This window comes from Littorina saxatilis, linkage group LG6 (assembly GCF_037325665.1).
Source record: "Littorina saxatilis isolate snail1 linkage group LG6, US_GU_Lsax_2.0, whole genome shotgun sequence".
Lineage (NCBI taxonomy): Eukaryota > Metazoa > Mollusca > Gastropoda > Littorinimorpha > Littorinidae > Littorina > Littorina saxatilis.
Window position 1 is genome coordinate 12,950,117 of NC_090250.1, and position 22,139 is coordinate 12,972,255.

General features: G+C 41.5%; 1 protein-coding gene across 1 annotated transcript; it reads left to right on the plus strand.

Moving 5' to 3' along the window:
• Nucleotides 1-433: 433 nt before the first annotated feature.
• LOC138968541 (endonuclease 8-like 3) lies at nucleotides 434-20,187 on the plus strand. Its single transcript, XM_070341119.1, is given in 10 exon segments — nucleotides 434-602; nucleotides 605-652; nucleotides 1,877-2,028; nucleotides 2,335-2,481; nucleotides 3,353-3,530; nucleotides 4,404-4,439; nucleotides 4,846-4,920; nucleotides 16,270-16,439; nucleotides 17,405-17,858; nucleotides 19,803-20,187. Coding segments are annotated over 10 exon segments (1,470 nt in total). The 5' UTR covers nucleotides 434-551; the 3' UTR covers nucleotides 19,962-20,187.
• The last annotated feature ends 1,952 nt before the right edge of the window (nucleotides 20,188-22,139 follow it).

The following is a 22,139-nucleotide window of genomic DNA, read 5'->3' on the forward strand; positions in this document are numbered from 1 at the left end:
TCATTATGGTACAGAGGAAAGCAGACTTCACTTATGAAATCCTGAAAGTGAAATACTTGTCACTTTTGGTATAGCAATGAGCGCTTTATTGGACTAGTCTCAGGTTGAAAAGTTGTGAAGAAACAACGGAAATCTGAACATTTTTATCTAAAGGTCTTCTTTAGTAAATAAACATTGAAGAGTTAAGTGAAAAGTGCATAAAATACATACATGAACAAGAAATCAATTCAACTTTTCAAATGGCTTCAGCATTTTACTGAATTTGAATCAACAGTTGACCCGAATGCATTTTAAAAGCGAGTGATTACTTTCATCTGCAGTTTGCAACTAATACTGAATTGAATACAATGGAGGGGAAAAGACTCTTCCGAAATTTGAGATGTAAATTGAGTATAGTTACATCCCCTGCTCTAAAGACCACGAATCAGGGGCACTGAACTCTAACGATTCTGGTCGCGGGAAAATGTCTTATGAAAACTGTTGAAAAGTTTTATGGTGGACAGAAGTTTCCTCCAGCTTATAGTTATATCTGAGACCTGTTGATCGTCAAAATGGTGGAGGGCCCAGGATGCAAACTAAAGGGAGAGAAGATCAAAGCAAAACTTTGTTGAAGCAGACTGTGAAAGATGTCAAAGGCAATGCAGTTGATCGAGTAAGTGTTACAAGTGTTCTTATAAGTTATATTTATAGTTGTACGAGTGACATATATACATATTGCTTGTGTGCACAGCGGGTGTCTGCCTATTGAAGTATAGTCATACACGTATGTGTTTGTGAGATGCTGCAGATGGTGTACGTGTGTATACGCGAGTGTATGCCAGCAGGGCAATTAACGTGTCACTGGAAAATATAGACTTCGTAGTGCGAGGACCAGGGAAAATAACCTCATGTGGCAACCCCATAGACAATTACATAAAAAAACAACAACAGGTGTTTCGCTGTACCACGCTGCAACACTGAACAATACAAACAGTCGTTCTTCCCACGATCCACAATAGAGTGGAATCACCTGGACAACACAGTTGTCCACTCAGCATCTACTGAGGCATTCAAGGCGGCGCTGACTACCAGCCGCCGATAAACGACGTCGTTGCGCACACCCACCCGTCGCGCCAAAGCCAGCAATCTGGATGCTAGCGACGTAACCCACAGATACAGAGATACAGATGTGAACCTGTCCGAGTGTGACCATCGTGAGGCCCATATCTTTAACTCTTAGTCGTATGACAATTCCAAGAATATATTATCGGTATTATCTTAATACGCAAGCTCTAGGGTAGGTTAATGATTGTAGATCTATAAGCTTTGCCATGATAATTATGCTGATACTGTTTAAAAGTGTGTCTGTGTGTGCATGCTGTCCTGTGTGTGCATACATGTGTGTGTGTGTGTGTGTGTGAGGATTGCACAAGATCTCCTTCAGGGACAACTACACCAACAACAAATACACAGTCATTTTATCTGTTTGCCTTCTTTTGAAAATTATAAATATGATGCGTTAGTTTTAACTCGGTGTGCGTGTATGTGACGGAGTGATTGAGTTTGTGTTACTGTTTGTCGATTTCTTACGGGAGCCTTGACTTTGTGCCGATCTTCTTCTTCTTAATTTTCTTGAGGTAATCCCTGTACATGGCAACTACCCTCATCTGTGACCACATGTGTCATCAGTATGTGTTTTAGAAATTAGATGCTGCAGATTCTGTTGTGTAATTTCATGAAATTCCTGATGGAGTGGTTCCAGAGCATATAATATATTCTCTGAAGCCGGAGAATGGACTTTTTTCCTCCTCTAGTGTCCTTATACTCCCCCATGAGTAATTTTACTATTTTAGTTCTTGACTTTCATTTTTTACTTTCAATGATGCAGGCTGAGAAGAGCGTGAGGAAGAAAAAGAAGGCAGAGGTTGCAGAAAGCAGTGGAGCGCCACTGACAGAGAATCCTTTTCAACGCTTGGTCGGTCACACACTGGATGACGTGCTCACTCTGGGAAAGGAACTGTTCATGTTCTTCGGAGACTCCTGTCTCAGGTACAGTAAGGTGGACTCTAACTTAGATTCATGAATGAAGATTCACACTAAAAGTTTAAAAAAAAAGTAATAATTAAGCCTTGACTTGACAATTAATGTATTATGGAATGAAACATCTGTACCAATGTGCATTATAAAAAAAAAAAAAGATATTTGATACATATTATATATATTCCTGGAGTCATGCAATACCACAAAAGTAGCAGTTTAATTCATTGATTGTGATTCTGATCTGCAGTAAATATTAGCTGAAACATTTAGTGATTTACTATTGAAAACATCTGATTCATATTTTGTTTTTCTCAGGGTGCACTTCCTGATGGCAGGTTCATTCCGTGTGAACAATGAACAGGTGGACAAAGATGGTGGTAAGAACGTGCCGGCCACTTCCAGCCTTGAAATTCAATTTTCTAAGGACACTCTGACCTTCTACAAAACTGGTGCTGAAATCAGGTTAACAGTATAGTTTTCTGTAAATACAGAGAGCATGATCATGCATACATATGATAAGGTTTCATTTCCTGTGTTTTACTTCATGTCATGTGTGTTATTTTTAAAATCATAATGGCATTTGTTTTACATGTGTGTAACTTTATATATAACATTAGAGAAGAGCGAACACAGTAAATGCTACTTATGAACTGATTCAAAGTGATGATTTGTTGAAATTTCAGCGTTGCACATCATGTAAAACAGGTACCTCCTAATGCCAGAGATCACATAAAAACAGTTGAAAAATAATGTATGAAGACATATGACAATTGACATTCTGTTAGGGAGGAATGAACATGCACATACAATCCACACAATGGAGGCATGACTGACACTTGGTGATTTTAGTCAATGTCACAATCCGACATGTGTCGGAAGACAGCAATGTGAATGAAGCATTTTCAGAACGCATAAATAACTAACATAAAAACGCAGACTCAAATCATGTCTCCCCTATTTCTTATCTATATCTGATTTTGTTCACTATAACTTTTATTTAGTGGCATGTAAAGCTGTCGTGTCAAAGACTGTGGAACATACCTCTTGAATTTTCTGCAGAAGAAACATGTTGAGAGGTCGCAGTCTAAACAATCTAGAGACAAGTAACCTATCAGATCTGCTGATCATTACATGTATATCTAACTACTGGGTTTAACGCTTAGTTTGGCATGTTACTGTGACATGTTGACAAGTACATATTGTATATATATATATGTGCGACTTAGAATTCAAACTTGTTAGCATTTATGACTTTACAAATACAATATTGCTAACTGTGTGTATCATGTTGTATATCATGTGCTTATTAAAATTCAGTTATTTTGTTTTGTAGGCCATCATCTACTTGCAGGCAAAAACACTTGACCCTCAAGGATCTAGATATTTGCTCACCAACTTTCAACCCGAAAAGGGCAGTAACTGAGATGATGCTGGATCAGGAAAGACAACTGTGTGATGTGCTGTTAGATCAAGAAGTACTGCCTGGAGTGGGCAACATCATCAAGAATGAGGTAACTTAGCTCATTTTAGGATGAAGATTAAGGCTGTTAGTGTTACACGTAATGAAGAGTGAATTACAAAAACACAACATCCTCTGGAACACAAAATCTTCTTCTTCTCCTTCTTTTTCTTTGTCGGCCGCTCAGACAGGTCCTCCTGACATATCCTTTTGTCTGTCAAAGGGTCTTCACAGGGCCGTAAGGCGAATTGACACAATGCCAGAACACCCTCTGGGTGCTAATTCGTTAACTTGACAACAGACCCAACAACACAATCTCACATGCTTTATGAACCAAGCTACTCACACAAAATCTGTCTTTGTGTCTAGCACGTCAAACAGCTTCAAGGAGGCATCAGACCTGGGAACCCATACGATTTTGCCGTAATTTGTACGCATGATTGTCGAGAATATGATCAGTACGGTCGTAGGGAAAAAAATACGACGAGAAAAATTCCTAGACTACTTTTCTTCACAAGTCGATCCCGAAGCCGATTCAGTATTTTGACACATGATTACAGTTTTAGCCAGTAAACATTGAAAAAAGAATGTGTTTAAAATGTTAGGTAAACTTAATTAACGGTGCGACAGAAGCGTTTGAAGTATGTTTGAATCATGGATGTTCAAATGCTGCGTGAAGTACGCTCATTTTTCTGAAAATACACCAAGTTTATTTGAGAATGCTCTTAGTCCAAAACAGGGGTTCCCAGGTCTGAGGCATATATATTATACATTTACGGAAGCACAATTATTGCTCCTGAGAGGTGAAATTGAAACTATCTACACCCAAGCGTGAATAATAAGCTTATGGTAGGACAGACACCCATAAGATACTCTGATTGTCTGTTTTTGTTGCAATCAGTCAGTTTTCTTTGTTTCACTTTAGGCTCTGTTTGACAGCGGACTGAAACCAGACTCCAAGGTATGACTGTTTGATTTGCAGAAAGTAATAGAGAGTTGAACCTGCTTAAAATTGTCTTTAACATTCCTCAATACGTATCATAGTTAGGTTCTACTGCTGTGCACTGGTTCCTTTTCATTCCTTTTTTCTGCATTTTTTTAATATAAAAAAAGCACGATTATGTAAATGTGTGTACATGTCTGGTTTTTCACTGTTGCATTTTTATAAAAGAAACTTGCTAAACAGTACTAATACTAACTATTCTTCTGTGTATTCTTTATTTTAACTTTTCTTTGAGACAAAGTATGGAAAGAAACGACAGCAGCTTACCCACTTTGTGCATTATTTGTCATTTTAGGCACCTCATAATAGTTATGAAAGAAAACTCACTCTGAATTATCTCAGTCTTGTTTTGATTTGTTTGCAGATCAAGGAGCTTTCTGAAGAACACATCTCACGTCTGGTGAAAATGACACGTGATTTTTCCATGGTCTTTTATCGGGTGTGGTGTTTTTTGCACTCTTTTAAATTTGCTCTTGGTGTGTGGAAATGGTGAGGGATATGAAAAAAAGAATTTGTGTTGATGTTCTGGGCTACATGTAAGTGTCAGCGTTAGTCTGTTGTTCTCGGTTGACTGACGTATACTTTTGACTCACATGCGAAGCAAAAGTGAGTCTATGTACTCACCCGAGTCGTCCGTCCGTCCGGACGTCCGTCCGGAAAACTTTAACGTTGGATATTTCTTGGACACTACTCAGTCTATCAGTACCAAATTTGGCAAGATGGTGTATGATGACAAGGCCCCAAAAAACATATGTGCGCGCCTTCATGAGCGAGGCTGGTACTACATATTGTTCATACGAAATGACAAACACAGGTTACAAGCGATAACGCGCAAAAGTACTGGTTTATTATTTTACATCTGACACTAAGGTATCAGTAATGCATATATAGTTACAGTACTACGTAATGAGATACTACGTATTGCGATACTACTTATTGCGGTAAAAAACTTATGGACAGAAAGAAAAAGAGAAAAGAAAACAAATTATTAGACATGGCAAAAGGTATTAAAATGCATTAACAAGACACGAGAAGTAAATACAAGAAAAATAAACAATCACAAGACAGGCGAAGACAAACAGACACGAAAGTTACAATTACCAAACACTCGTTGGTTAGTCCTTCAACAACAATAAAGAGTTACGTTCTGTACGTTCAACAACAATAAAGAATTACGTTCCGTACGTTCAACAATACCATAAGCACTAAGAATACTCAAGAAACTTAGCATACATACGTTTAAAACCAAAATGGCTACTTTCAGAAAAATACAAAAACGTTGACTCATCAGGCCAGGAATACAAAGCAAACTGTCAGTGTCATACCAAAAAGTCTCCTAACGACAATGTTCCTGCGTTAATCAAAGTCACAAACAAGATATTTACTCATCCACTTTCCCTCAATAACGTTACAAGAAATAAGCCCGTTTACAAACGATCACCACAGACCGCAAGCTTCTTTTACCTAAATTCTTTTAACGTAAGGCTGAAAAAGTCGGAGAAAACGTTTCACTTCGAACTTCGTTAACCACAGAAAACACAAGTTATCATTATAAACATTAGCGACTTTCTAGCGTCTACAAAACATTGCTGTACGTTCACAACACTAGAACAGTTGAACACACAATAAAGAAACACTACAACAAGTCAGACTTTCAACTCACGTTATACATAAACAACTCACAAAGTAATTACAAAATGGCGACCAAAACACAACACAAACAAGTAACAACAAAATTACCTTATGCGCTGTGTGGGTTGACCAGCAGTACCAAAACGTGTTGCCTCACAAACGAAGGGCACAAAACGATTCACACTTGAGAAACAACTGTCTCCAAGAACATTACGTTGACGTTAAAACATAAGAAACACTCCGTTGGTTCACTTGCTAACCTTCATACGTTTACATCAAAACCAAACGCTTCCTAAAACCCTCAGATCGACTGACGAGACAGGAGTCAAGCAGCGGTATTTATGGAAACAAAAACCTAACATGGAATAGTTATTCAAAAGTCAAAGGTCACCGGATTGACCAACCAACAACATTCCTAAGACAGAATCGGGTGAAACTACTATTTTACAACCAATCAGTAACCGATCACGCACTCCGTGCATGCCCAAAACTTAAAACGGTATATTTAACAGAAAGAACATCAAGGAACTAGCTGACATCACAAAGCTAAAAACACGTGAGTCACACGTATTCTAAAACTTGCAACGCAGATTCGCAGGGCTCACCTCAAAATCAAAACACGGAAAATAGCACGTGAATCTCACGGTGTTCTAAGACTAAACGACGCAGTTTGTGACGCTCCGACCAAAACCAGGTCACAACAACTGAACAAGGAGCACGTGAATCTCACGTAAAAATATTAACGCTCCACAAAACGGGTCACAACAAGGTGCCACAATAAAAACACGGTTTACTTCTTTTTACATCGTGCAATGGCTTGAGCAAACGTAATTACAACAAAAGTAGGTGACTGCATGCCACATCGGCATGCACACTCCCACCGGAAATTATATTAATATAATTTACTTCAAAAAACCTTTGTACAAACACATTCCTTATATCAAAAGAAGAATAACGCAGATTTAGACATTTCAAATTTACAACTCAAAATCATTGTGTTGCAAAACATTTACACAACAATATTACGGTTCAATCACTTTCAGTGTTTCAACACATCACGTTTCAACTAAATGCCGTTAGTCATTTACTCGACGGCATAAAACACGCACCACTTAAATCATAAATGTCCGTTACATCATCTGGTATAAAAACAAACCGCAACAATCAACAACTGTCAAATTGGAAAAACACTCCAAAGTTCAATGTTCTTTCAGTTTGCTTACACAGCTTTGTCTTTGTGATTTTCACAATCTACTAACACAGTCATTTTGTGAATAGGTCGCTCTAATATGCGACTATCACCAGTGGGACGGCCGTGATTGTCTAGAGCCTTTGTTCCAACATGCACTTTCACTCGTCTGACCAGTCCATCAGATCCAGGCATCACCTCGATTACACGAGCCATGCACCACTCTGATCTGCACAAGTTCTGGTCATGCAAGACAACAACATCTCCCACCTGTACGTTTGCCTGGGGACGTTGCCAGACACGACGTTTCTGCAAGAGTGAAAGGTACTGGCTCTTCCATAGCAGCCAGAATTCGTCTGCCATCCGCTGGACACAGCGCCAACGTTTCCTGGCGTACAGGTCTGGATCTTCAAACACACCAGGGGGCGGAAGGATGGCACCTGACTTCATGGTGAGGACGTGGTTGGGGGTCAAAGGGCGTGGTCCATCTGCCGATTCCAATGACTCAACAGACAGTGGTCGACTGTTCACGATGGCCATCACCTCGTATAGGAACGTACGAAGTGATGAAGTAGTGAGACGCTGGCCTGATCTTCTGAGAAGACCATTCAGGATGCTGCGTACCGTTCGGATCTGACGCTCCCAAACGCCACCCATGTGACTAGCTGCAGGGGGGTTGAACTTGAACTCACATTTGCTTTCCAGCATCTTTGATGTCAGTCGTTCAGAGTCCATCTCCTTCCATGCCAGTTTGAACTCGTTGCATGCACCTACAAAGTTCGTTCCTTTGTCACACCAAATGCGTGATATGTTTCCTCGCATGGAGACAACAATGCGTAGGGCGTTGATGAAGGAATCACTTGACATGTCATCCAGGGTTTCAATGTGGATTGCCCTAGAGGCAAAACACGTCACGATCAGCCCGTACAAGATTAATGTCATGACCTTGACGCAGTCATCACGGTACCCTCGTTTTTTCTGGCGTTTCAGGCCCATCAGACGTTTGACTGTGGCACCTCTGTTGTCGGGGAGGGACGGTTTCTCTGGTCGAAATGGTAAGGGCATCTCGTAGTGACCAGCTTCGTTGATCTTTACGTTTTCCTTCACGATCTTCATGAACTTTACATCGTCCTGGGACATGGATCCTGAGTCACTTGCAAAGTCTCTTTCCATAACATGTAATGGGTCAGTACACGAGACTTCGTCCACCTGTACCTTGTAGACGTGAGCTACACGTTCTTCTTCCCTCGATCCTGGCTTGACGATGACGCGCATGGACGAGGCTATGCCATCAAAGGCGACGGAATGCGGTGCCTTGCCGACGATGCTCCAACCTAACTTAGTCTCTACTGCAAATGGCAGTCCTTGGACAACGTTTAGGGGCATGAGGGCTTCAGCGCAGTCGTAGCCGATGAGGAGGCCTGCTTCACAATCAGGGTATAAGGGGGGCAGTTTTGGAGACAGGTGTTGGAGATGTGGGTAAGCTTTGACAGTCTCTGAGGTGGGGATTTGCGTGGGGTCAACGGTCAGATAAGGTCGTGAGATGGCAGAAGGGAGCCTGACAAACTCACTGGAGGTAGGAGAGCGGACACGCAATCCAGAGTACTTCCTGCCGGAGACCATAGCATTGTCCTCAGTCAGTGTGGAGACCCTGAGTGTAGTCGGCTGCGATTTGGCTTTAACTTCTTCAGCCACTGACTGCACTACAAAAGTGGCGTTGGACATAGTGTCCAGTAGTGCGTACGTCAGCACTTCTACGTTGGGGTTAGAGTCACTGGAAACGAGAACGGGAACGATCATAGACGTGAAACCGATGCTGTTTTCCTCGCTGGCCTTAAGAGCAGACACCGTAGGGGTCGACGATGACAGTGGCTCTTGAACGTCAGCAGCAGAGGTACGGTAATTGTTCTTGTGTTCACTCGCCCCTTTGGTTTCACTCATACTGTTCTGATATTTGAAATTGTCATCGTGAAGACAAGTGGGATGAGCCTTCTTGCACTTCTTGCACGTCTGTTTCTGCTTACATTGATGGCTCTGGTGATCCTTGCTTCTCAGACATCCGTAACAGATACGGTTCTTGAACAGAAAATCTCGTATCTCAACCAGAGGCTTCTCTATGAGTTCCTTACATGTCCCAGCGTCATGGTCCGGAAGTTGACAGTGCAGACATGCGGTGACATCCTCTGTCAGGGTTGACAGGTTCGTTGTGAACTTTCTTGGTGTCCCCGATGCACTTGTCAAGCCGAAAACAGGGTCGTTAGAAATGTCTGCTTCGAGAGTAACGAACGACACGAGTTCATTGAACAGAGGATACCTCTTCTTTTCAACCTTAGTTCGAGCAACTGTTCTAGACCATCTGTGACTCATCCAGTCTGGGAGCTTTCCGACGATCTTCCGTAAGTACTGGGCATCATCCAGGATGCTCAGTCCACCAACTTCCTGGGCAGCAACGGAACATTGCTGCAAGAAATCGGCCAGACTTCTGAGTCCCTTGGGATCCTTGCTTTTGACTGGGGTCCATTCGTCCAGCTTGGTCCGGAAAGCTTGCGAAACGACGTATGAGTTGCCGAACCGATTTTCCAGCACTTCCATGGCTCTCTCGTAGGCATCACCTTCTCTCAGCAGAAAGAAGCCGGTCACGGCCTCCTTTGCTTGACCTCCGATGTACCGTTGCAGATACAATAACTTCTCACTGCTGGTTATGTTCTGTCTCTCGATGAGAAACGCAAACGACGATCTCCAAATGGGATATTGGAGAGGGTCACCAACAAAAATGCACGGCTCCTGCATCGGCAAGCGGTTGATCATCAGAGCGTCTGATAGGGTTTTGGCGAGAGAGTCCATAGGAGTGTCCTGCTTGGCAGGAGTAGCAAGTGGACGTTGGTAGTACGCAGACGGGGGGTAGGAGGCAAATGGACGATCTGCATGACATTCCTTGTCAAAGTTCATGTACGCAGGGGGCCTTGCGTTTTCGTTTCTCCAGATAACTTTGGGGGTGGTCTGATGTGGGTCCAGGAATGTGGGCACGAAAGGCTCTGGTTTGGGATGTAGGTGGGTATCATAGGGGAAACAGGGTGGGGTAACTTGAAAACGTCTGTGGTCCATGCGTTGGTGACGTTCTTCTGGGAAGTAGTTGTGTCGTTTTTGCGTCTCATCACCTTCCCTTGTCTCTGGTAGGTGATAGGACCAGCCTGTGTGGTCAAGACCAGGCGGGCGAGAGCCTGTGACGCTTGTCGTTGAGTGTCCAACGTTGTGCAGAGGCGGCTGACCAGCGTACGCACCGAAAGGGTGCTGCAGTGTGGTCAGCAGCGCTGTAGGCCGCATGGAGGATGTAGTTGCAGCCGTCGTGTAGTTGGGTGTGAAGGGCTCCTGATGGACAAAAGGAGCGCTCGTTCCGACGTGATGGGGGGCGTTGACATCCTCTCTACGTTGAGGTCCGTACACCTCATAGGTGGCGTTGTTGGTAGTAGCGGCGCTTGTCGAGGCGCTGACTCCAACGACGAGGTCCACGACAGGTAACGCGTGCTGCCGTGGCTCAGTCGTTGTGGTTCCTGCGATGAAGTTGGTGACAGCAGCGTTGACAGAAGAGATGTCACGGGTGCTGGCGGCTTGGCAGACAGGAACAGACGTGAAGTCCATGGCTGGCTGGTGTGTCCTTTGGTCAGCAATGACGGCAGCTTGACTGACAGGAACAGACGTGGCGTCCAAGGCTGGCTGGTGTGTCCCTTGGTCAGCAATGACGGCAGCACCTGTCCCTATTCCTATCGCTGTATGTTCATTGTTTAGAGGAGGGGCTACAAGACTGTACAAGGGAACGAAAGGACGAGGGTGGAACCTAGTGTTCAACAAATCAACTGACGGTAGATCAGGGAGATCCTGCTGAACGGATTCACCTTGTTCCAATACTTGTAACATAGCTTGTTGTTCTCTTAAGCTAATTTTCAATTCGGTGGACTGAATTTGTCTCAAAGCCTTTTTCTGTTTAATATCTTCAAGAGCTGCTTCAGCTGCGTCTTCGGCCTGCCTAGCTGCGTCTTCGGCCTGCCTAGCTGCTTCCTTAGCCTGCCTAGCTGCGTCCTCAGTCTGCCTAGCTGCAGTTCTCTCAGCTTCCTCAGTCTGCCTAGCCGCAGTTCTCTCAGCATATTGTTGTTGTAAGAGATCCAGTTCACTAAACTGAGCTTCCTTTATTGCGTCACCTTCCACTTTTATGGCCAGGGAAGCAGCCTCTAGTTTAAGAGCCAATTTAGTGTCTTCAGAGCTAACACTTTTAGAGCGGAGAGACTCGGCGCGAGAAGCTACTTGGCTACCTGATCTCCTGATACCTGACTTGTGGCTAGCTGACTTGTGGATGGCTGAAGTAATGCTAGCTACTTTATGAATGGCAGACTTAACACTGGCTGACTTGTGGGTGGATGACCCAACGCTAGGTGTAACACTGCTATGCCTGGAAGTAGGCTCCTTAGCCACCTGCACACTAGTCGTTTGTCTGTCAAGAGCTCGATCAATGTCAAACATAATGTTCTGAACTGTTCTCTGAACATCATCCCAACTTTCCTGAATGGTTTCACCGCTACCAATACTACGAAGACCTTTCTCTATGTCACCAAGATCCTTGTACATGCTCAAAACAATTTGTTTTTGACTGGTTAACGACTCTTGATTAGGAGTTTCTTGGTTAAGCTCTGTTACTACCTCACCGATTGCTCGTTCCAAGAATGTTCGTTGTCTTGCAAAGTTTCTAGTTTTGATCTCAATCTGGTACTCTCTACCTTTTTCAGTAGGCTTAATGTCACGCCTAGGCCTTTGAGAATGTTCATCTTCATCGCCGTTAATGTCATAACCTGAAGCTTCCAATGGTTTATCTGCTGGAATCTCCTCCATTACAATGTTCGCTTATTCAAAAGCACTAAAAACCTACATAAGGTTTATCTGTTTAAAAAGTAAAATGAATCGATCTGAGGGTCGTTTGGGATAATACACAAAAGTCACAAAAAATGCGCCGGATACGGAGTAGGAAGATCTCTAACCGACAAGTTGATCTATGTCAAACTATGGTTCACTAACACAGTGACAAGTAACAATAAAGTCTTTTGCTGGTTATCAACAACTACGTTTACGTTCATTGAGCGTCAATAACAAAAGTTTTTTACTGGGCGACAGCAACTAAGTTTTTTACTGGGCGACAGCAACTAAAGTTTTTTACTGTGCGCGCCTTCATGAGCGAGGCTGGTACTACATATTGTTCATACGAAATGACAAACACAGGTTACAAGCGATAACGCGCAAAAGTACTGGTTTATTATTTTACATCTGACACTAAGGTATCAGTAATGCATATATAGTTACAGTACTACGTAATGAGATACTACGTATTGCGATACTACTTATTGCGGTAAAAAACTTATGGACAGAAAGAAAAAGAGAAAAGAAAACAAATTATTAGACATGGCAAAAGGTATTAAAATGCATTAACAAGACACGAGAAGTAAATACAAGAAAAATAAACAATCACAAGACAGGCGAAGACAAACAGACACGAAAGTTACAATTACCAAACACTCGTTGGTTAGTCCTTCAACAACAATAAAGAGTTACGTTCTGTACGTTCAACAACAATAAAGAATTACGTTCCGTACGTTCAACAATACCATAAGCACTAAGAATACTCAAGAAACTTAGCATACATACGTTTAAAACCAAAATGGCTACTTTCAGAAAAATACAAAAACGTTGACTCATCAGGCCAGGAATACAAAGCAAACTGTCAGTGTCATACCAAAAAGTCTCCTAACGACAATGTTCCTGCGTTAATCAAAGTCACAAACAAGATATTTACTCATCCACTTTCCCTCAATAACGTTACAAGAAATAAGCCCGTTTACAAACGATCACCACAGACCGCAAGCTTCTTTTACCTAAATTCTTTTAACGTAAGGCTGAAAAAGTCGGAGAAAACGTTTCACTTCGAACTTCGTTAACCACAGAAAACACAAGTTATCATTATAAACATTAGCGACTTTCTAGCGTCTACAAAACATTGCTGTACGTTCACAACACTAGAACAGTTGAACACACAATAAAGAAACACTACAACAAGTCAGACTTTCAACTCACGTTATACATAAACAACTCACAAAGTAATTACAAAATGGCGACCAAAACACAACACAAACAAGTAACAACAAAATTACCTTATGCGCTGTGTGGGTTGACCAGCAGTACCAAAACGTGTTGCCTCACAAACGAAGGGCACAAAACGATTCACACTTGAGAAACAACTGTCTCCAAGAACATTACGTTGACGTTAAAACATAAGAAACACTCCGTTGGTTCACTTGCTAACCTTCATACGTTTACATCAAAACCAAACGCTTCCTAAAACCCTCAGATCGACTGACGAGACAGGAGTCAAGCAGCGGTATTTATGGAAACAAAAACCTAACATGGAATAGTTATTCAAAAGTCAAAGGTCACCGGATTGACCAACCAACAACATTCCTAAGACAGAATCGGGTGAAACTACTATTTTACAACCAATCAGTAACCGATCACGCACTCCGTGCATGCCCAAAACTTAAAACGGTATATTTAACAGAAAGAACATCAAGGAACTAGCTGACATCACAAAGCTAAAAACACGTGAGTCACACGTATTCTAAAACTTGCAACGCAGATTCGCAGGGCTCACCTCAAAATCAAAACACGGAAAATAGCACGTGAATCTCACGGTGTTCTAAGACTAAACGACGCAGTTTGTGACGCTCCGACCAAAACCAGGTCACAACAACTGAACAAGGAGCACGTGAATCTCACGTAAAAATATTAACGCTCCACAAAACGGGTCACAACAAGGTGCCACAATAAAAACACGGTTTACTTCTTTTTACATCGTGCAATGGCTTGAGCAAACGTAATTACAACAAAAGTAGGTGACTGCATGCCACATCGGCATGCACAACATACATAGCATCTTGACCTTGCTTCAAGGTCAAGGTCGCAGGGGCCATAAATGTTGTCTAAAAAACAGCTATTTTTCACATTTTTCCCATTTTCTCTGAAGTTTTTGAGATTCAATACCTCACCTATATATGATATATAGGGCAAAATAAGCCCCATCTTTTGATACCAGTTTGGTTTACCTTGCTTCAAGGTCAAGGTCACAGGAGCTCTTCAAAGTTGGATTGTATACATATTTTGAAGTGACCTTGACCCTGAACTATGGAAGATAACTGTTTCAAACTTAAAAATTATGTGGGGCACATGTTATGCTTTCATCATGAGACAATTTGGTCACATATGATCAAGGTCAAGGTCACTTTGACCCTTATGAAATGTGACCAAAATAAGGTAGTGAACCACTAAAAGTGACCATATCTCATGGTAGAAAGAGCCAATAAGCACCATTGTACTTCCTATGTCTTGAATTAACAGCTTTGTGTTGCATGACCTTGGATGACCTTGACCTTGGGTCAAGGTCACATGTATTTTGGTAGGAAAAATGTGTAAAGCAGTTCTTAGTGTATGATGTCATTGCTAGGTTTAGTTATTTGATCTTGACCCTGAAGGTCAAGGTCATGTAAAGGTCAAGGTCAAGCATGTGAGTCGTATGGGCTTTGCCCTTCTTGTTTGATCTGACGTTATGGTTTGACCCCTGGCTGATTGAATGTCGGATAGTTTTGACACATAAGAGGTCTTCTGACAGAACAGTGTTGTTGTATCCATGACATTTGTATCTATACATATTTTCAATCCAAGTCTAACTGACCTATTGTTCTCAGGTCTGGAAACATTCCTGAATGTGCCTGTAAACATGACATGCAATTTAATCAGTTTTAAGGTGCCTTGCTAAGCAACAAATTATCAACTTTGTAGAGTTGTCATGCAAATAAAAATGATGTTAAAAAAAAGGAGAGATCTTTACTTACCAAGACAAAGACGGCACAATTCCAATGTCAAATGTTCACAAATGGAGGCTTCTTTGGGACAACATTCAGGGAAAGAAAAGTAAAGCAAGAAGCTAACAGTAACAGCAGTAAACCTAACAAGTCGCGTAAGGCGAAAATACAACATTTAGTCAAGCTGTGGAACTCACAGAATGAAACTGAACGCACTGCATTTTGTCACAATGACCCTAGTCCGCCGCTCGTGCAAAAGGCAGTAAAATTGACGAGCCTGTTTAGCGCGGTAGTGGTTGCGCTGAGCTGCATAGCACGCTTTAATTTTGTACCTCTCTTCGTTTTAACTTTCTGAGCGTGTTTTTAATCCAAACATATCATATCTATATGTTTTTGGAATCAGGAATCGACAAGGAATAATGTGAAATTGTTTTTAAATCGATTTCGAAAATTTAATTTTAATCATAATTTTTATATTTTTAATTTTCAGAGCTTGTTTTCAATCCGAATATAACATATTTATATGTTTTTGGAATCAGAAAATGATGAAGAATAAGATTAACGTAATTTTAGATCGTTTTATAAAAAAATAGTTTTAATTACAATTTTCAGATTTTTAATGACCAAAGTCATAAATCAATTTTTAAGCCTCCAAGCTGAAATGCAATACCAAAGTCCGGGCTTCGTCGAAGATTGCTTGGCCAAAATTTCAATCAATTTTATTGAAAAATGAGAGTGTGACAGTGCCGCCTCAACTTTTACAAAAAGCCGGATATGACGTCATCAAAGACATTTATCAAAAAAAATGAAAAAAACGTCTGGGGATATCATACCCAGGAACTTTCATGTAAAATGTCATAAAGATCGGTCCAGTAGTTTACTCTGAATCGCTCTACACACACACACACACACACACACACACACACACATACACACACACACACAGACACACATACACCACAACCCTCCTCTCGATTCCCCCTCTTGACTAAATGTAAAAAGGAAAAAGAAAAGGAAAGATCAAACCGCACTAAATTGGATTAACAAAGGTGATACATGTATTATGTTTCAGTGTCGCAAGAATGGCACCAACCTGCGGCAGTACATGAAGGTGTACCACAAGGGCAAGTGCGGTGAGTGTGAGAGCAAGATCGTCACCACTCGCATGGGGGAGGACAACCAGCGAGTGACCTACTTCTGTCCTGCCTGCCAGACCGACGACATCAAGAAACGTGGACAACTGTGAGCTTCAACTTTGAAATATTCAGTTGTTTCCATGTATTTGCCCTCCCCTCACAGTCTCTAAAGTTGATCTTGAACATGTAGATTTTCTGTTCATTTTTGTATTGTTTTGTCCATATCAATACACTCTCCTGCTGACCACTCAAACATACACACACAAATGATCCTGCCCTCTTCACACCATCTTTAAAATGAATCTTGAACAGCTATATTTTCTGTTGATTTTCTTTTGCTTTGTCAATATCAATACACTCTCCTGCTGACTACCCCCCACCCACACACCCCTTACACACACTCAAACATACACACACAAACGCCCCTATCCTTGATAATGTTTCTTTCTCTTCCTCCTTGACATGTATAGGGTGCATTCCTACTGATGGCTTGTCAAGACAGTACGTAAGAATATGGTAGTCGTCTCTCCAGGCTTTGCCGAGAGGGACATTCACATTCTTATTGACTGTGAAGACGTGGATTAAATGTCGGGATGTAACCTTTATATACCATGAGCAAAACATGGTTGTCTACAGCTAACAACTGAAAGAAATGAAACCCTGGGTTACCAACTTCAATTTTTGTAAGAGAAAATACTGTAGATGGATTGTTCCATTAAGAAGTTAACACAGGCACCCGTTTTGTACAGGAAAGAATTTCTTGCGGATTGGTTGATACCAAAAGAGTATTCTGCACTTGTCGGCGAATGGCCATGAACAGCCAGTGCGATTGGCAGCTGTGCAGCCGCCATGTTTTGTGTAGCGAGCACCTCCACTGGGATGCTCTCCTACTCTTGCCAAATCCTAACCTTCCTCGCTGCGAGCAGTCCCCATGAAATGTTACAAGTACTGCATAGCTTCACTCGCCATTTCTCGCTGCTGGGCAAGAGACTCAAGAATGTTTGTACTTTGCCAGAAGATCTATGATGTCAATAGACGAATTGTGACTACAGATGGTTTTTATTTCTCCAGAAAGCTGCCATCGAAGAACAGTCTCTTGGGATGGGTGCAGTCGGGAAAAGACAACTCTGGAAAAGATGACTGGACATGTTCAAAGTGTACCCTTCTGAATGCCGCAAACCAAAGAAACTGTTCTGTCTGCCTGGCTCCCAGGAACAACCTCACAGCAACTCCAGCTCAACCCAAGCGAAAAGCCCCATCGGAGACTCCAAGTCTGGCCGGCAGTGACAGCAAAAGGTTAAAGACGCAGGAAGGCAAGGTGTCCCAGCCACAGCCGAAAAAGACGGGATCAGTTTTGAAGAGCTCTTCAGATTCTCAACAAACTGACTGCAGCAAAATACCAACATGCAGTAGTCATAAAGTTCGGTGTGTCATGCGACAAACATTTAAAGAGAATGAAAACAAAGGACGCTGGTTTTTCACCTGCGCTGCTGTCCCGGCAACTAAGCGATGCAACTTCTTCCAGGTGGGTTTCTGTCTACAGGAGCGAAAATAAATGGACAGGTATTCCAGTGAGCAGGCTTGTACTTAATGAAGATGATGATTTTTGTCTCTTTCAAGCATGCTGATCGCCTTTATCTTTGTATAACCATTTAAGGTTGATATGGTTTCCAAATCATTAGAGCTTCTTGCTTTGAAATGTCCTGTATCTAGGCAGTCGTATGTGATTATGAGGTAAGTAATGTGAACATTGACATTTTGTGGCTGTTTGTGCAAGGTTTAGTTAACGCTGCCTGGAATATTTTCTCTCACCCTCAGACTTTTGAGTGTTGCATATTTTTGAGAGTGCTTGACTGTCAGTGACATTTTGCCTTGCAGGGCACATCCTAACTTCTTCCATCCAGGAGCTATCAGTAAAGAACCAATCCCTAAGTAGTGAGTAAATTAAAAATTAAACAAGTCGCGTAAGGCAAAATTACTACATTTAGTCAAGCTGTGGAACTCACAGAATGAAACTGAACGCACTGCATTTTTTCACAATGACCGTAGTCCGCCGCTTGTGCATAACGGAGTGAAACTGACGAGCCTGTTCAGCGCGGTAGTGGTTTCGCTGTGCTGCATAGCACGCTTTTCTGTACCTCTCTTCGTTTTAACTTTCTGAGCGTGTTTTTAATCCAAACATATCATATATATATGTTTTTGGAATCAGGAACCGACAAGGAATAAGATGAAATTGTTTTTAAATCAATTTCGGAAATTTAATTTTGATCATAATTTTTATATTTTTAATTTTCAGAGCTTGTTTTTAATCCAAATATAACATATTTATATGTTTTTGGAATCAGGAAATGATGTAGAATAAGATGAACGTAAATTTGGATCGTTTTATATAAAAAAAAAATTATTAATAATAATAATAATAATAAATAACTTTTCTAGTGCGCGAGTCCCAGCAATTGGCTCCAGGCGCTTTACAATTTTCAGATTTTTAATGCCCAAAGTCATTAATTAATTTTTAAGCCACCAAGCTGAAATGCGATACCGAAGTCCGGCCTTCGTCGAAGATTGCTTTACAAAAATTTCAATCAATTTGATTGAAAAATGAGGGTGTGACAGTGCCGCCTCAACTTTTACAAAAAGCCGGATATGACGTCATCAAAAGTATTTATCGAAAAAAAGAAAAAAACGTCCGGGGATAACTCTCATGTCAAATTTCATAAAGATCGGTTCAGTAGTTTGGTCTGAATCGCTCTACACACACACACGCACAGACAGACAGACACACACACACACATACACCACGACCCTTGTCTCGATTCCCCCTCTATGTTAAAACTTGACTAAATGTAAAAAGCCAAAATATAAACTTTAATAGCCAGGAGTTTCCTCATACTTATAACCAATACTTAACACAGTTTTATTTTAACCGACAAAAGGATGGTATGTACTGAATCAGTGATGATTGCACAACCATGTCAAGGTTGGCACGTATCAAACTGCTGATAACCAGCAAAGTTCAGTAGATCACATGCACAAAGTGATGCTTGGGTGAGACTGTCAGTCACTATCTCACATGTATAACCCAGTTTGTGTCACATGCATGCTTCCGATATGATGGTGTCACACACTAGTTAAGTATTATAGCACCATAGGAAGGGTTGTAAAATGGGAGCCGATTCTGAAACCTTGAACGAGGATTCTTTCCCACTTGTATGCTCTCTATGGATATAACATTTCTGAGAAAATCAGGTCTTAAAAATGGGGGAGTCTTCAAATGAAAGGTAAAATTACAAAGCTTAACAAAAAATCTAAAAAAGCAAGGTCTTAAAATGGAGGAAGTCTTAAATGCGGGTGTCTTAAAAGGGGGTTCCACAGTATTGCCAAAATTGTAATGGAACTTTTTTTTTTTTTTTTTAACTGTCTGCCTTTAGGAAGGCTTAATAATAATTTTTTGTGTTGCATGTTTCAGTGGGCTGATGAGGGATTTCCCCACTGCACTGGCCACGGCAAGGTGTGTGCACTGCGTACAGTGATGAAGCAGGGACCCAATAACGGACGACGCTTCTTCTGCTGCCCTCTTAGGAAAGACTCGTGTCAGTTCTTTGAGTGGGCTCCCGGATATGGCTGAAAGTAGAAAATTAAAAATGATATAGATTTTGTTTGTTTGGTAGTAGCCTTAGAGGGGTTTTGAAGAATTTAACACCAATTTGTATATGCCATTTTTTGTTTTTTGTTTGTTAGGTAAGAGGGAGCAAAATTAATACGAGAAAGTTTAAAGACAATGGTCATGTAACACAAAAAGAATTTCCGTTTTTACATGGAATTGATTGCAATAAAACTTAACCAAGCTGTAACAGTGATGATGTTACATTGGCATGAAAGTGGGGGAGTTTGTTGTTCAGCATGTAATACTGTCTTGTTATTCTGTCTGTGGTTGTGTTATATGGTTGTCAAGCTCTGTCCCTTCACTGTTGAAGAAAGAAGTTATTTATGTTACTTTGTAACATTTTCTTCAGGTAGGCAGTTGGTTTTCACTCATTGAACACTAGAGGGGCACACACATACGCACACAAACATACACGCCTGCACACACACACACACATACACACACACACATACAAACGCATCAATAAAAAGGTTGACAACTACCTGGGAGTAACATTAAAATAAATGTTTAAACCACAATCACCTTTGAAGGCGAAGTCCTGTCAAACGGGGTTGAGAATTTTAGAGCTTATTTCTATGCCCTATATTATCTGTTATGGCTTCTCAAATGCCAGAACATACAGACAGACAAAAGTCGCCAGACCCCATCACAAACAGAACTCTACAATCCACAGGTGTTGCCTCCACACACACACACGCACACACATAGACACAGACACAGAAGCCGTATATATCTATCTATATCTATAAATATATAGAGATAGATGACAGTGGATTTTTTGCGTGGCTATAAATTGATTCGACCTTTTTACTTTTACAGTAAGGACAACTTACGGGTACATGCAAGGAAAGCCCACAACTTCTAAGGCGAACAACTCTGCAGAGTCTGCTGTGAAGGGCAACGGTATGAATGAACTTAGGTCACTCCCAGGTGGAATGGGAACAGCACGAAAATGATTCAGTGGCCTGAACATTTCATGTCGAGTCCCATCGCTGTCGACGACGCCAAATGTAACCGAGTGCCGAAACACCACAATCACCTTTGAAGGCGAAGTCCACTCAAACGGGATTGAGATTAACTGTCATGGCTTCTCGAAGGAAGGCCTGAACATACCGACACACCAATGCCGCTAGACCACATCACAAACAGAACTCTACAATCCACAGGTGTTGCCCACACACACACACAAACACACACACACACACAGAAGCCGTATATATCTATATCTATATCTATAAATATATAGAGATAGATGACAGTGTATTTTTCGCGTGGCTATAAATTGATTCGACCTTTTTACTTTTACAGTAAGAACAACTTACGGGTGCAATCGTGACATTCTAAAAATAGTAACGTAGTAACGGGAATATGGATTGACGCCACACAGAGGAAGGGAGATAATCGCGGCTGAAAACACTGGAGAAGATAAGGAAGAGTTACTGGTAGTGGATCCCGACAACAAAAAAACACACACAAAAAAAATCGGTTCAGCGCGCACAGCGCTGCATCGCTGAGAGCACGTGTTGTAATATCTCATCGATGAGGTTGTGTCCGGGGTGTAGCTGAATACGGTGTCCAAATTTGAAAAAGATCCACCGAGAACTTTGGCCGTGCATCGCGAACAGACAGACAGACAGACACTAGTCGTATATATATATAGATGAGCACACAATCTTTGATAATTGGGAATATTTTGAAAGGCAATTTTTTTCTGTATGGGCTGTACATGTTTGTCAGAAGTGCAAGAGTTTGCATATCAGGATGGAGAGGTTCAGAATTAATCAAGGTTTCCGTTGTAATATAGAAGAGTATCGGAGACAAAACGTTCTGTAGTCTGGATCTGGATCTGGATAACCCGCCTGGGTTGGTGGTTGGCGGGTGCGCCACAGAAGCCGACGACGACTATCAACGGTCTTACTCTTAGTAGAAAGCAGGAGAGCAGCCCTTACCCACCCAAAAAAACCTGTAGTTTGAGAGTCTACAAGTGAATAAACGACAAACGAAGGACTGATATGAAATAAAACCGTCATGCGTAGTTACTGTCGACGACTATGATGATTTAAAACTACTTGCTAGCACAACCACGCCCACGTACAGTACTACAGCTGTACTAGCAGACGACACAACACTTGTAATCTG